Raw genomic sequence first — 15,196 nt, forward strand, 5'->3', positions numbered from 1 at the left:
ATGCCTATTTTACCATAGCTAAACATTTATGGATTTATAATTAAACTTACTAAATTTATATTTTATAGAAACTGCCAGTAGATATAGATGATATATATAGTCTACGCCATAAACAAAGGTCAAAGGTCAATGTTTCAACTACAGATGACTCTCTGATACTGAATGCATCACAGCTCATAGACATGCAGTTCTTCTTTTTACATGATTTTATCTCTGGCACCTCAGCCTCCACTAAAAAGCCACAAACAGTGAAAATCACATTCCCTCTTGCATTTGACAAACAGCCACAAAACACATCCACTTGTTGCCAGCGAGATCCAGACGACATCAGTGGGAACGTGACTGTTGATCAATCGAGTTGAGGGGGCTGCTGTTGGAAGCAGAGAAGTCTGCATTTCCTCCTGAGCTGAAGATAAAGAAACATTGATTTGTCTCGCTCAGCACAGCATTGCCTACCCAGACATACTCATCACGCTAAATTTAGACTGCGACGAACTCGTGGCGAGCAAATAAGGAGGTAAGGATTTTTCACTAAGCAAGTAGTGCATCTGAAGAACAAGTGCCAGCACTGCAGTGAGCGCTCTGTGAACACCGTCAGGGGATGTTTGAGGGTGACGATGGCTTTCTGGGGCACTCAACGTGCAAAAACAAACACAAGTGACCCTGCAAGTGTAGCTGTCTGCTGTCATTGTCTTAATTATGAGCCGCAGAGGTAGCCTTTCTGTGCATTTAGCATTCGCAGTATCCACAACTCATTGAAAATTTGGAGAAAAAAAAAGAGAGAGAAATCTATTTTATGTGCAAAAAGTATTTTGACAAATAATCAGAATGCCAAGCCCCCATTCTAATGTTTCCAAAAAGCTTTAGAGTGGCTTGTCAACTATATCAGCTGATCGATTGATTGATCGATATGCAATGCAACTAGCAAGTTAAAGATAATTACATAACAAAGATCTAAGCAACCTGAATTTTTCAAGTCGATCAAATTGTGCAATTTTCCAGGGGCATTCATGTTAAAGTTGCAGTAGGCAAAACCTAAAAGAAAAAAGACGGGGACAGACGATAGCAGATTTTTTTTTTCTAAGTAAAGACTCCTTCAGTTCTCCCCTTCTGTTCTCTCAAGAGGCAAACATGGGCCTCTACCTGCTTGAAATAGCTCAGTGCTGAGTTTTCCCTTCATGGTGAGTCTGAACCCACCTCATCAAACACAAAACCCTCTGCTTAGCACATCACACCAGTGCATACCCCTTCTTATAGACTATATATAGAAAACATTTTTCTGACTTAAGCTTCTCATCTGATCTGTTCATTCATGTGTTAGATTTTCCAAAGTCTGATAATATAACCAAGATGAGAAAAAGGAGGGAAACTGAACTGAGCTGAATGAAGTTCCATCTCAGTTCTTCACTATAAGTAACTCTTTTCATATATAAGTACCGTTGTCATCCATTATACTACAGAGATATTAGCTATAGGCACTTAACAGGATTTTAGTTTATAGAAAAACACTTTGCTACAATACTCAGTTGATGTGTCTTTTAAGAAAAGTTGCTTTATGGTGTAATGTGTCATCGCAACAGATCAAGTTCTTGTAGTTTTTGTTGAACGGCAGCCACCGTGGCCAAAGGCGACACCAGCAGAATGATGACATATGCTGAAACGTAACAAGAGAGCAGCTCCCATGCTGACTCAAAACTACGCTCAGTGTCGGAGGAGTATTTATCTGAATTCTCTCAGTGTTAGAAACCATATGTTATCTGGTAATTCAGCAAGAAATAGGACAAAGAAATGGAACATCTCAGCCTGCTTTGCGATATTTAACTGGACTATGTTTTAAATAATAGTGCCAACAACAGATATAAAACTGATAGGGCCGGGGCATACATACTGCTGTTTTGCATGAGCTCTTTTTGCAACAACCTGTAAACCTTTTGTGAATGGGCCAGGCTGAGGAAGTCTGAGGATGTGGTTCCCTGTGAGAAAATGGTGGAATGCTCTCCCCTGGTTGGGGAAGAAAGGCTGCCTCCAGTGATAATGGGCAAAGAATATAGGTTATCATTGTCTTACTTAAATAAGCAACAGATTTTATGGGAAATGGAAATTCTTACCTAAATGCTGCTGTCCAAACAGGGCCATCAGTGCAAGTCTACAGCTCTGTTCAACACAGATGACAGCTTTTGCATGCTGATAACAAACAGGATGTTCTGCCTCCTTTTAAACTGGAGGACACACTAACGTTTTTTCAGTAACATTTTTTAAAGAAAGCCAGTCACAGACCGCAGCCTCCAGGCTGGGCACACAGCAGGAGGGAGGCAAAGAAGCCCCCCAGCCAGGCTGAGAAGACCCACAGAGCCCCAGCAGCCACGGTCGATCACAGCCCCGGTGCAGAGAGCCCCCTCCGAAGAAACACTGGAGATATGACCCAACAAGGATATATACAGGATAAAAAGATAAAATAAATAAGAATGGGATACAGTATAAATGTAAATAGAGTAAGAAGATAAAAAAATGAATAAGAATAAAATCAATAAATATTAGGTAAAACCTAAATTAATAATATAAATAGAATAACAGGGGGTTATTATATACAGTGGGTTCTCTCCGGGTACTCCGGCTTCCTCCCACTGTCCAAAGACATGCACTTAGTGGGGATAGGTTAATTGGTTAATCCAAATTGCCCATAGGTGTGAATGTGCAAGTGAATGTGAGTGCGAATAGTTGTCTGTCTCTGTGTGTTGGCCCTGCGACAGACTGGCGACCTGTCCAGGGTGTACCCCGCCTCTCGCCCTATGACAGCTGGGATAGGCTCCAGCGCCCCCCGCGACCCTGAAAAGGATAAGCGGACGCGAATGGATGGAGAATAACAGGATAGAATAAATAAGCATAAAATAAATAAACGTTAGGTGAAAGCTAAATTAAAAAGGTGGGTCTTGAGCCTGTTCTTAAAAACATGTACGTTCTCTGCGGCCCTGAGCTCCTCCGGCAGGCTGTTCCACAGACGAGGACCATACCACTGAAAAGCTGCCTCTCCGTGAGTATGTGTCCTGACTTTAGGGACAATCAATAGGCCAGTACCAGAGGACCTCAGGGTCCGCGAGGGTTCATATGGTGAAACCAAATGTGAGAGATAAGAAGGCCCAAGACCATTAAGACATTTAAAAACCAATAAAAGAACTTTAAAATCGATCCTGAAACACACGGGGAGCCAATGCAGCGATTCTAAAACCGGTGTAATGTGGGCCCGCCCTCTGGTCTTCATCAGCACACAAGCTGCAGAGTTTTGTAAAAGTTGTAAAGGTGAAATATTATTTTTGGGGAGACCAGAGAGCAGGGCATTACAGTAATCAATGCGACTGGTAATGAAAGCATGCATCAACATCTCCGTGTTGGCCCGAGAGAGAATAGGGCGGACTCTGCCTATATTTTTTAGATGATAAAATCCAATTTTGGTTACATGTTTAATATGTGGGATAAAACCAAGCTCAGAGTCAAAAATAACACCCAGTTTTTTCACTTGTAGTGAAGGGCATAGTGAAAATGCCTCTAATTTAGACAAGAGTTTCTCTCTCTGAGCCTCAGGACCGAGTTCTCTGCCATCCAGGATCTTATATCTAGAATACAGTTAAAAAGAGCATCCATTGGTCTGGTGTCATCAGGAGACACGGAGATATACAGCTGAGTGTCATCAGCGTAACTGTGGAAGTTCACTCCACGCCTCCTGATGACACCGCCAAGAGGGAGCATACACAAATTAAAAAGTACAGGGCCTAAAACTGACCCTTGAGGCACACCACAAGTCATTTTATGGATCTTAGAGGAGCATGTATCCATACTCACCATAAAAGTTCTGTCTGAGAGATAGGAAGTGAACCAGTTGTGTACAGCACCAGAAAGGCCCACCGTGTGTTTCAGTCTGTTTAAAAGAATAGCGTGGTCTACTGTATCAAAGGCTGCGCTTAGATCCAGTAGCACCAGGACTGAGAGCTTTTGGGAGTCCCAGTTACATCTAAGATCATTTAACCTGCATGTGTGGATATACCAACAATATTTGCCATCGCTTTCCAATAAAAAACCTGCACCCTTGCAAAGCAGTCATGATCAAGTGAGGCTGCACTGAAAAATCTTCTAAATGTGTTTAATTGAGTAAGCCTGTATTTTAAGTGTTGTTTAGAATAGTATATAGGGCACACTCAAACCAACTAGGACTCGGTCTTTTACTTTATCACAGACCCCACATCTGTTAAAAGAGACCACTCAATCACATCTCAGCAGCCTGGCAGCCAGCATCTGTCTACTGCTGCCCTTGCCTTATTGCCAGATCAGCAAAATAATGGAATACCACGCCGTGTCCTTAGGTTGTCTCACACAATAACCAAAACAGAATTTTTTTTGTTTTTTGTACTGATTGTCTTTTAGTCATTTTGTTGCCTTTATTCAGTCAGTTTTTGTAGTCTTTTTTTTGTCATATTCTACTCTGGTGCACAACTGAGACATTTAGTCATCTTATAGCTGCAGAGGGTATTCAAGTATCTCACACAGCTGGTTCTATCTGCAAGAGGACACACTATAATCAGGCTCCTGCAGAAGCCAAATGGCTGAAGATAACAGAAAGCTCAGCACTGCATCTGATTGGGAATATGCCTTGGCTTTGTGGAAATTGTTACAGGCTGCAGAGAACTGGCTTTACGTTACTGTCTCAATAGCATTAAGCCTAACGAAAACACCTTTTGTAGCAGAATTTGTGCCAAGAAAGAACTGAGACAAGATGAATATTGTACAACAGCAGAGATTTAATCCCACAGGGATCCATGACTGTAGATCACTGTGTCTCTTTCCCTTATCTAATGTTTGACCAAAAGTGATGGAGAAAGGCTGGCCTTGGTCTCAGACAGCCAGAAACATAAAGCGAGAAAGAGAGAGAGAGGACCCAAAGCAGCAAGCCCAAGAGTATTCTGGCTATATAGTACTCATGTTCCACATATTGATTATTCACGCGCATTACAACTGAGGCCACTGAACACAACACCTGACTAACATTTCCAGAGAAACCCCATCGAAAAGAAAGAAAGCTGCTAGCATACCTTGTAGTACTGCTTCATTCAAGGCAACTGTTACTTCATGCCAAATGCATTTTCCACTGCAGAAGGGATAAGGAACAGACCGAACCGGCGGTGGAAAGAGCTTACTGTCATCACATGATTGTTTTATAAATCAGCAAGGTAGAAAGATAGAGCTGGGAGATTAAATGAAGTGTGATGACTATGAATAATGCATAGAACAGACAAATGGAATAGAGGGCAGACATGTGGTAACTCTGTGTGGCTTCTTTGGCTGGTGCTTATTTGTGTCTGTTGATCGCGGTCACGTGTCCTACTCTACAACTTTCTGGAGGATTCTGATTTTAGACAACACACATGTTTACTGACCCTTTTCTAACGAGGCTGTCTGGCGTAGCTTGGCTACTAAAACACATCATGTCTGCGTGCACTAGATTCAGCCACAGAGCTCACACTGCTTCCTAAGAGCAGCAATGAAGAGCATCTTTTAAAAAAAAGGCATAACAAATGGAGACTCGGCTGCTGTAGTATTCGGTTAATATTTCAGAAGTACCCAGAGGGCTCTGTGTGAGTGCGTGTGGTTTCACATTAGAGCACAGCCTTACTTCTGGGCATCCAGCTGTGTCTGGGGATTCGATATGCTGTGCACAGTGAATTCCTCAATGCTGTGGCTACTTCATCTCCTAACTACTAAGCATGCAGCATCACTGAACTGGAAGGAGTCAGACGAAGCTGGAAGAGGGGTCTTCCAAACACAGGTGACACACCTTTTCATTTGAAGAATGTGTTTGTGAAGGGAACATACTGTAACCATTTCATCTCATTAGTATGTTATACTTAACACACTGGAGTGGGTCCACGCAGAAAAGCATTTGACTAATGTCTGCTGTATTAAACAGGAAGTCCGCATCACGACATGGACTTCATGCGATTATGAGGCAGGGAGGCGATGAATAAATGAGAAATGTAAGATCAGAGACTGGGTATCCTGCTAGTCTACTGAATAGATTCTTTCTGACTGTTTTTTCAATCTTTCATCTTCCAGGTTGGCAGACAGAAACTGCTGCAGCACCACTTCAGCATGAAAAAAAATCATGTTATCCTTTGTGATTTCATGCTCACTAGAGATTACAGATCGTGAGGCCTCATATCGATGATGGCATCTCTGGGGGTCTGACATTAACTCTTTATGTTCGACCCAAACCTCACTTAACCTAACAGACAAGGGAAACAACAGCAAAGCACCATGTTCCAGCTGCAAGAACTCAACAGACTGTCTGAGCTCTCCCTCAACGCTCGCACACACATGCGTGTTAGCAGAGTCCACATCACTGTGCGTAGTCAGACTGCAGCGTCTACTAGGAGCTGTCCACGGAGCACGGTGCTGAAAGCTGCAGCAAACGTATGGTAACTCCAGTCAATGAAGACCAACCGTATGTGGACGTGGGCACATGTTAAACACTAACTGCAAGCATCGTGGACATGTTAAAGTCTTCCAAAATGACACTCTGACGTAAGCATGAGTTGCAAAAGCCAACAATAAAGAGTTGGAGAAGGAGTTATGGAGGTGAAGTGACTCCTGTCGTGTGATAAGGCTCTAGCAGTTCGGCAGCAGGACCGCATTTAACCCTTTATTGCGTCGCACGATCATTATCAGTAATGCAGAACGAGACACCCGATCTGCAAAACTCCACAGCATCTTTCCTAATCCAAGGCACGGCAACTGTGGCAGAAGCCCAAAACTGCACTTACACATAAGCGTGGTAGATGAACGCCCATCCCCGCGGTCTTTCCAGCGCATTGTAGAGAAAATTCTGTAGTTTCCGATAGCTGGCGTTTTTCTTCGACGGTCTGGGTCTTCCTGCGGAGATGCTGGACCTCGGTCTGCAGAGGATGCTGCTCCGCTTGGTGCTTTCCGAGCCCGCAATGAGCAGTGCCCCATCCCTGCTGGATTCCGGAGCTCCCGGGTCCAAACCCACAAACCCGACTTTGTGCTTCTTCTCTCCGGCTTGAGTTGGGTAAACCCCGCCGTTGAGAGATTTCTGCACCATTCTAAAGTCGAGACTCTGAGGAGGAGTTGTCAGTGCCCTTGCCGCGGGGATGCATCACCGGTGCTGAGGGGTGTGTGCTGGTGGTGAATGCAGTTGATGTCGGTCCCTCTAGAAAAACCAATTGCAATAAGCATGCGAGACTGCACCGTGTATGCTTTTACCTTAGCCCCTTCCGGCCATCTGACACACAGCAAGGAGCGAAATGCGAAATTTATTTCGTTGGTGACCAGGGATTTAAAAGCGTTCTTCAATCATCTTATTGCCAGAAATGCTCTTAATCGAATTACAACAATGAATTAAGGCCAAGTTCAAGCGCCAGCTTTCTTCCAGTGCTCTCTTTAAACAATCCTAGGGTTTAAACTAACTTGGGAGGGTGGGGAAGTCCATTACTATGTCCGAAAGAATCGTGTTAGTTTTAAGAATCCGGCGTAAGATAACCTGCCATCTTCACCACTTAACTCCAACATGGGAGGAACTGCAGGAAAGGGTTTAACTGGATTAATGTAATATTCATGCGTGAAGCTTTTTCACTCGGGATAATGGACACCGAAAACTATGTCAAGCTATGCCTCGAGGTTTGTGTTCCCTCGACAGGAATACACATGCAGCCTGAGACGGTATCAACAACAGCCAAGACAGAAGACAAAGAAATGGAGCATCCCAGCCTGCTTTGCGCACACTCCAGCGTGAAACAATATAGACCAGTTTGCATCCACCTGAAAGTGAATGACGCGCACACAGTGATGAGAGTAGCAGAACGGCAACAGTTTCAAAATAATGCAAAGCCTATATACAATTTAAAAAGGTGCACAATATTGAAAACAACAATTTTTAAATGTCAGTAAATGCAATTAATGCGGTGTCATGCAGCTGCAATGTGTGCAGAATGTTGCTCAATATAAGACCTTGCCTGAATGTCAGCAGTTTTTTCTATGACCTGCATGTTTGTTTCAGCTTTAATAGCGCCTTTACACATGACACGTCCACTTATCATGGCTGCAGGCTTTCAAACTGTGCGCTAACACCGCTGAGTGGTCCCTGTGCTCTTTAACGGAATTGATGCAAAGAACCTCTCCCTATAGTTAATTCTCAACCACTCTGCTTTTCTGAGATACTCAGTTGTACTCGTTTATGTTACTGGGCTGTTGTAGTTGTGCTTTTTAGCATTAAACGGCCTTGCCAGTCTTTTGTTACCATGTCAGAACTTTTTCCAGCTCAAGCATTTCTTATTTTGTCGCTGTTGTTTTCAGTTAACTATAAGAGTTAAATGATTAGCAGATTACTGGATCTTTTGTTTTAATTCAAATGACACCAGATTATATGCACTATGACATCAAGCACAAATATGAGAATGAGTAAGATGAAAAAAGAAACCATCACAATGGTCACTCCCGGTATTACTTAGTCACAGTCTGCTGTCATGGTGTGAAAGCATAAAGATGTAATCATCTTTTTGACTCATGCAAACTTACACGGAGCACATACATAGGGTCCACTGTAAAGAAGAAAGGGTTAAAGAAACAAACAAACATCAAAATGAAAATAAAATATCCCGAAGGACATCCCAGCCGCCACTGGATCAGCCAACAATACTGCTGCGCTGAAAAGTTTGTCGTACTGAGAACATTTTATTCACTAGCTTGTTAAGATTCCATTTACAATGATAATTTTTAGAAAGTTTCAACAACAACAACAAAAATCCTTTTTACAGTTATTTGCAAGCAACAAAAAATTGCAGGTAAAGTATATACAATTTGAAACATTAGAATAATGTAAGTACATGTGTAATCAGTGACATGTATGTCCTGCTACACCGACATGCTGCAATCATTAGCTAATTTGAACCGGTAGCACAGTTAAGACCAGGTTATGATAACTAACGCTGCACTGGGAGTTTTATCATATTTACAGTGCTCGAGTTAAGAGCAACGTTTGAGAAAGAAAACTAAAACAATGCAAATAGCCATGGGTTTTATATGCCAACTGATGGATGTCAATTTGTGTTGGTAATGCTACTGCCAAGGGATGTGTAGGGACTATTCCAACATGAACCAAATAAAAAAATAAAAAGATCACATGACCTGCTGTAATGTCAAGTGAGGTCCTTGAAATCCATGTCAAACCTTTTTTAACAGTCAGAAACAAGTTGTCAGTGAGGTTACAGTTAAAAAAGAGAATCAGGTTCTCTTTAAATGCACAGTTAAACATACAAAAATGTTTTATATACTATATTATTTCCATAAAATATCATCCAGTTTAATTTATAGCAACTCTCTGCTTTAATTCTCTACACGACCTCACTCCCCCTCCCTCTGACACTGCTACAGCTTGTATGTACAAAATAATAATAATAAAATGGTCAGTAAACTAATGTTACTGGGTTTTTTCAGTCATCAAACCGTCCCTTTGTTCACATCACCAGCAAACTGCATACAGTACTTTTTTTCTAACACTGAATGGACCAATTTTTGTGCTTCTTTTAATACCTAAAGTTAACACAATCGTTTCGAGACAACATAAAAGCCAATTGAAAAAAACAAAAAATCAAAAGGTGTCTTAGTTAAGTGAAGGTTATCCTTCAACTAGAAGACTTGAATTAATATATTAATAATTTAACAGTATCCTGATAACTTGGCTGCTTGTTGAGAAACAACCTTGTATAGTTTCTTCCTTTGTCCTGATTCTGATTAGCTAGCTTCAGTACATCCATCCCTTGCACTCCCTGAAGATTAATGTAACACATAAATAAAATGAAATACACCAGAGCAGTTACATCCAAAAGACGGCATGCCATTGGTCCTTTAAATACTGTTCAATACGTAGGCTGGAATGCTTTTAGATTCTTTTAATACCCGATATAGTATAAGTAGGCGATAAAACGCTCCTTCTTGGACACAATAAATAACTATCCTTCATATAGTGCAGTAATACAGTACTCACACTAAACCTACAGTAATTGCACAGTAACCACATGCAGCAATCCCACCCCACCCCCATGCCATCTTCATCTGCCCCTCAATCCCTACTTCCATTTCTCTGTCTAATCTTTAACTTTCTGCATCTTATATGAATTACAGGGCATTCAAGTATTCTACTTCACTCGGGGTCCACACATTGAGCCCTGGGGAACGCCAGCCTGAACAGAGAAACACGCAACTCTCTGGATTTTGCAGTCCAAGGCAAAATGAAATGTCTGCATTTAGGATGACAGTCAGCTACAGGTAGTTTGGTTAATCCAGTTAATAATACAAGCTCAACTGTGAGAATAACCACTGTGGACATTGTCTTTATGGGGCCTCGTCATTTTTCGTATTGTTGTGAATATTTTGAACCGGTTGTTAAGTCGACATGGTTTGGAAAGAGAGCCAACAGAATAATGCTTCTATATGGTTAGCTCCAGTAAAATAATACATAACTAGTCCTGAGACTCAGGTTGCATCAGTCTCACTGTAGGTGCTCTGAAGACTCTAGTGGTATCCACGCCGGAATGATCCCTGTGTAAGCGGGGCAATGGGGAGAGGCAAAGGTTTTCCACTGCCAGTGTCTCTATGCTCCTGTCATCATCAGTTCCTCATTCACCCTCAATGTGATGACTTTGCTGAAGTGACAGTATCCTTAGAGGTCTCCATCTGAGGGTGGCAAACATAGCTTGAAGAGCCTGTTTTTAAAAAAAGAAGCAAAACTTCAAATGAGGGGAATCCACCCAGATTACATATAAACAGTGCAATTATCTGAAAGGCATGGCTTAAGGTGCCTAGAAATGGTTTCATTCAGTACCTTGGAGCTGATGGAGGCATCTGGTCCATTACCTTGAGATTTTTAGCAGACAGCTCAACTCTTGCCCCCTTATAAGAGAGAAAATATATAAGCTAAAAGCTCAACATAACAGACAGCTTGACTGCCATTAACAGATTAAACACAGAAAGCTCTCCGTGTGCTCGTATTTTATGACAGAGGCATGGAAAGAAACAAACGAAATGCAATATGAAAAATTAATAACAGTAAAATATGAAAAACAGAAGTGCTAATTGCTGACAAATAATGAAAAGTTGGGTTTAGAACTGCTCATTACTGTTCAATAATATACTACAACATGCTCTTAAATGTCCAGCAAAAGGAGCTACATAGGATTTCTGATCCAGTGTGTTCACGCATCAACTCAATTAAGTTGAACTTTGCTGTCTATTTAAATAAGTCCTAAAAGATTGCATTTCAAACTAACAAAATAATCTATACATATTTCTTGTTTGGTTGTTTGTATAATTAGATTGATGACCATTAAAAGTTCCTTTCACTGGAAAAATATTGAAAACAATTTTTAAATGCCAGTAAATGCAATTAATGCGGTGCCATGCATCTGCAATGTGTGCAGAATGTTGTTCAATATAAGACCTTGCCTGAATGTCAGCAGAGATTTTTCTATGATGTGCATGTTTGTTTCAGCTTTAATAGCGCCTTTACACATGACACGTCCACTTATCATCATGGCGGCAGGCCATTTGTGCACTAACACCGCTGAGTGGTCCCTGTTCTCTTTAGCAAAATTGATGCAAAGAACCTCTCCCTATCGTTAATTCTCAACCACTCTGCTTTTCTTAGATACTCAGTTGTACTCGTTTATGTTACGCTGTTGTAGTTGTGCTTTTTAGCATTAAATGTCTTTGCCAGTCTTTTGTTACCATGTCAGAACTTTTTTCACCTTAAACGAACTAACTGGAACTGGCGCTTAGCCCAACTCCTGAAAAACAACCTCACACCATTATCCCCCCTCCACCAAACTACACTTGGCACAATGCAGTCATGTACGATCCTCCTGGCAACCGCCAAACTTAGGCTTGTCCATCAGATCGCCAGATACAGAAGCGTGATTCATCACATCTCCACTGCTCTAGAGTCCAGTAGCAGCGTACTTTACATGGATCTGACTGGATCTGATGCTTTGCATTACGCTATGTGATGTAAGGCTTGGATGCAGCTGCTTGTCCATGGAAACCCATAACATGAAGCTCTCTATGCACTATTCTTGTGCTAATCTTAAGGCCACACGAAGCGCCTTGAGGCGACTTTTGTTGTGATTTGGCGCTATATAAATAAAATTGAATTGAATTGAATTGAAAGTTTGGAGGTCTGCAGAAAATTTGCAGAAAGTTGGTGACGTGTTCACAATATTTTCCTCAGCATCCGCTGACCCCGCTCTGTGATGTTACAAGGCCTACAACTTCATAGCTCTACTTTTGTAGAAGTAGTCTGCATGTCTACCTGCATGATTTTATACACCTGTGGCATGGAAGCGATTGGAACACCCAAATTCAATGATTTGGATGGGTGAGTTAATACTTTTGGCAATATAGTGTATATGGGGATTCCAAATATCACGTTACTTTGGACCTCTGACCTCTTCCTCAAGCTCAAACAAGGTCAAACTTTGATTCTCAGCATCACATTGTAAGTATGACATCCAAATATCATGCCACATTTGACCTCTGAGCTCACCTTTACATTTCACTACTCTGCCTTCCTTTGAGGTTGGCCCCAAAGTATGTTATATCTTTAGAGAAAGTGTTGTCAAGAGAAAAAATTAGCTGCCTAGTTGGTTAAAAATATACTGTAGTAAAATATTATCTAAGAAGCTCAGGTTATTCATGTCCAGATATTTACAAATCAGTACCTATTATGCCTTACGTACTCCTACATTGTGCTTTTGTAATCCAAACAAACACCTGTCACGCTACTGTCCAACAAACTTCTTAAAGTATTAAGAGAACAATAAAAACAAGATACAAAAAAATGCAACACTGTTTCCTTAAAAGTAAATAGTGCCCAGAGAGTGCGCTGCTCCGTCGAAGGATTGTGCTCTCCAAGTGTTTCTTGTTTTATATAATAAAATAGTTGACTCACATTTTATAGTCTTGACTTTAACAGGACTGAGATCTTCTTAAAGGTTTACCTGTTTACGCATTATGTCCATGGTCTGCATGATGCAGCGCGGTATGAGGCCATGGTTCCTGGCTAGGATCATTGCCTGCTCCAGTGTCACAGTCAGAGTACATCTGCAAAGAACATGAAGGCCAGTGATTAATAGTGTGTGTTCCTCTGCAATAAACCCAAAAATGAAGTAAAATGAATTTGAATGGCGAGGTTAGGATGAGTTTGTGAGGTTCCAATGGGGCATGTCATTGACTCTGCACTGTGTTATTTTTATGCAGTCTGACAGTCCAGTGACACAACAAAAGCAGCATAATAATTCTGTGGTGTGGTGCCACACTGACCTCTGCATCCCTGTGCCACACATGGTGATGTGGCAGGCTCCCAGGCGGTTACACAGCTCAGAGGACACACACAGCACGCTGACACCTGACTGGTGGCCTTGGGCATTCGGGCGCATGTTGATGTACGACTGCATTAGCCGACAAAGGTCGTCCAGCGTGTTGAGGGGTCTCAGCAGCTACGGGGAGGCGGGAGGAAGTAAAGGTCAGGGAAGGTTAGCCGTTAAATGCACTGCTAACAAGATGATTCAATAACACATCACAAAAGACGTCACCTTAACAAGCCGCTTAGACTACTGTTGACTTTTTAAATCGCTTTCAAACCAAGCAAATTAAAAAGTCTCTCATTACCAAGACAAAAAAAATGTATTGAAGTGAACAGAACACTCCAAAATAATATAATTATATTCATGTGAAATATTTTAAAACATGGGACTAGTAGAGTAACTGACTTGTAAGATGGAGAACAGAAATGGGGAGAAAACAACCATCAAATACAACGCAAGAAAGTCTAAATCTGCAGTCTTTCGCTTTCTATATTAAAACTATGATCTATTCAGTTTTAATTACTGCAATCTATTTCAACTACAGTCAGTGTGGGACACTAGAAGTTCAAATGGACACCATCTATAATTGCTGGGGTTAGTTGGAGTTAACGGGGAGGGTCTTGACAAGCTATGGAGGAGTTTCCGGTGGAGGGAATGACACACCAGTTCATCTTACTTTGGAAATGCTTGGTTGAAGGTCTCTAACTTCAAGGCCCAGTATCTGTGCTTGCATTTATATTCAGTCACAACAATATATATATATATAAAAAATTGACTTATGTTACAATAACAAGACAGATGCTACATATGAAAAGACCATACAGACTACTATAAACTCATCAAGGTTAAAAACAGTATATATTTACCTGGTCTATCTTCATTGCTGTGGTGTTGGAGTCTGTAGGGAGATTTGACTTCTCCAAATAGAAAGCTCTGTGAGGAGAGAAGGATTACGTTCTCAGTTTTTTAAACTCTTCATCGGGTTGGAAAAATTACTGATTTGCATCCCGTGACTCACTTTTGTTGGAGAGCTGACTCATCTAGTATCTACAGATTTTGCAACTGCTAAACTGAGTATTTCATCATTTATTAATGCTGCATTGTTGAATCACTTTCTGGGAATTAGGGTGCACATATCAGTGACCACACACGATGTAAAAACACTGGTATATAATAGATATAGCACATCTTCAATCATAAACCATTAAAACTTCAAGAGTTAATATTTATATTGTTCAACACGTTACTACTTGAGAAACAGTACCACAGTCATTTTACTGTATATGTAGCTAAATCCTGTTCGTTCATGTGGGAACTGCTCAAGGACTCCTCTGGATACATGATTAAGTTCTGACCTTGAAAGCTTGACTTTCACATATGTAATATACAAAGTGCAGTTTCTGCTTGTTATGCAACACCAAAGGGTGAACTCTCCCCTTGAGGTGAAACACATCTTCAGTGCCAGGAAAGCCAGTGAAGAGCGGTAGTGAAGAGTAAAACAGGTACCTGAGCCTGCGGTAGTAGGCCTTGACTTTCTCCAGTGAAACAGCATTAGTGCGCTGCTGGAAGTCCTCCATGGCAACGCAGTCCTGCTGGGACGCTCCCTCTGGACGCTCCAAAGCTGGAAAAATAGAAGCCACATAGTTAGATCTATGAATATTTAGAGAATGACACACGTTTTATAACACTGCCTCTGTGCACCACCACAGTAGAACTCAAACCAAACAGTCCACATATGACTCAAGTGTAGACTTCCAACTATAATTCAAGGGATT

The 15,196-nt window shown here is 41.4% G+C and overlaps 2 protein-coding genes across 8 annotated transcripts in view; both read right to left on the minus strand.

Annotated features, from left to right (window-relative positions):
• LOC102199450 (potassium voltage-gated channel subfamily KQT member 2-like) overlaps positions 1-7,270 on the minus strand; it is a 37,700-nt gene extending 30,430 nt beyond the window's left edge. For all 6 annotated transcript variants that reach the window (XR_001290344.1, XR_001290343.1, XM_005730777.1 and 3 more), the window contains exon 1: positions 6,810-7,270. Coding sequence is in view for 4 of the 6 variants with exons in the window: in XM_005730777.1 (XP_005730834.1) it covers positions 6,810-7,108 (299 nt within the window). In the remaining 2 variants the exon portion in view is untranslated. The remainder of the gene's footprint in view (positions 1-6,809) is intronic.
• A 1,375-nt stretch (positions 7,271-8,645) lies between these two features.
• The window catches only part of prex1 (phosphatidylinositol-3,4,5-trisphosphate-dependent Rac exchange factor 1), a 78,643-nt gene continuing 72,092 nt past the window's right edge, over positions 8,646-15,196 (minus strand). The window contains exons 35-41 of one of the 2 annotated variants that reach the window (XM_005730779.1): positions 14,928-15,042; positions 14,288-14,354; positions 14,098-14,142; positions 13,378-13,553; positions 13,056-13,158; positions 10,886-10,953; positions 8,646-10,766 (exon numbers count right to left, since the gene is read on the minus strand). In XM_005730779.1, the coding sequence (XP_005730836.1) occupies positions 10,724-10,766; positions 10,886-10,953; positions 13,056-13,158; positions 13,378-13,553; positions 14,098-14,142; positions 14,288-14,354; positions 14,928-15,042 (617 nt within the window). In that variant the 3' untranslated portion in view covers positions 8,646-10,723. The remainder of the gene's footprint in view (positions 10,767-10,885; positions 10,954-13,055; positions 13,159-13,377; positions 13,554-14,097; positions 14,143-14,287; positions 14,355-14,927; positions 15,043-15,196) is intronic. The other variant, XM_005730780.1, reaches the window with a different exon arrangement.

Source organism: Pundamilia nyererei, unplaced genomic scaffold (genome assembly GCF_000239375.1).
Source record: "Pundamilia nyererei isolate P.nyererei 1_Seehausen unplaced genomic scaffold, PunNye1.0 scaffold00039, whole genome shotgun sequence".
Classification (NCBI taxonomy): Eukaryota; Metazoa; Chordata; class Actinopteri; order Cichliformes; family Cichlidae; genus Pundamilia; species Pundamilia nyererei.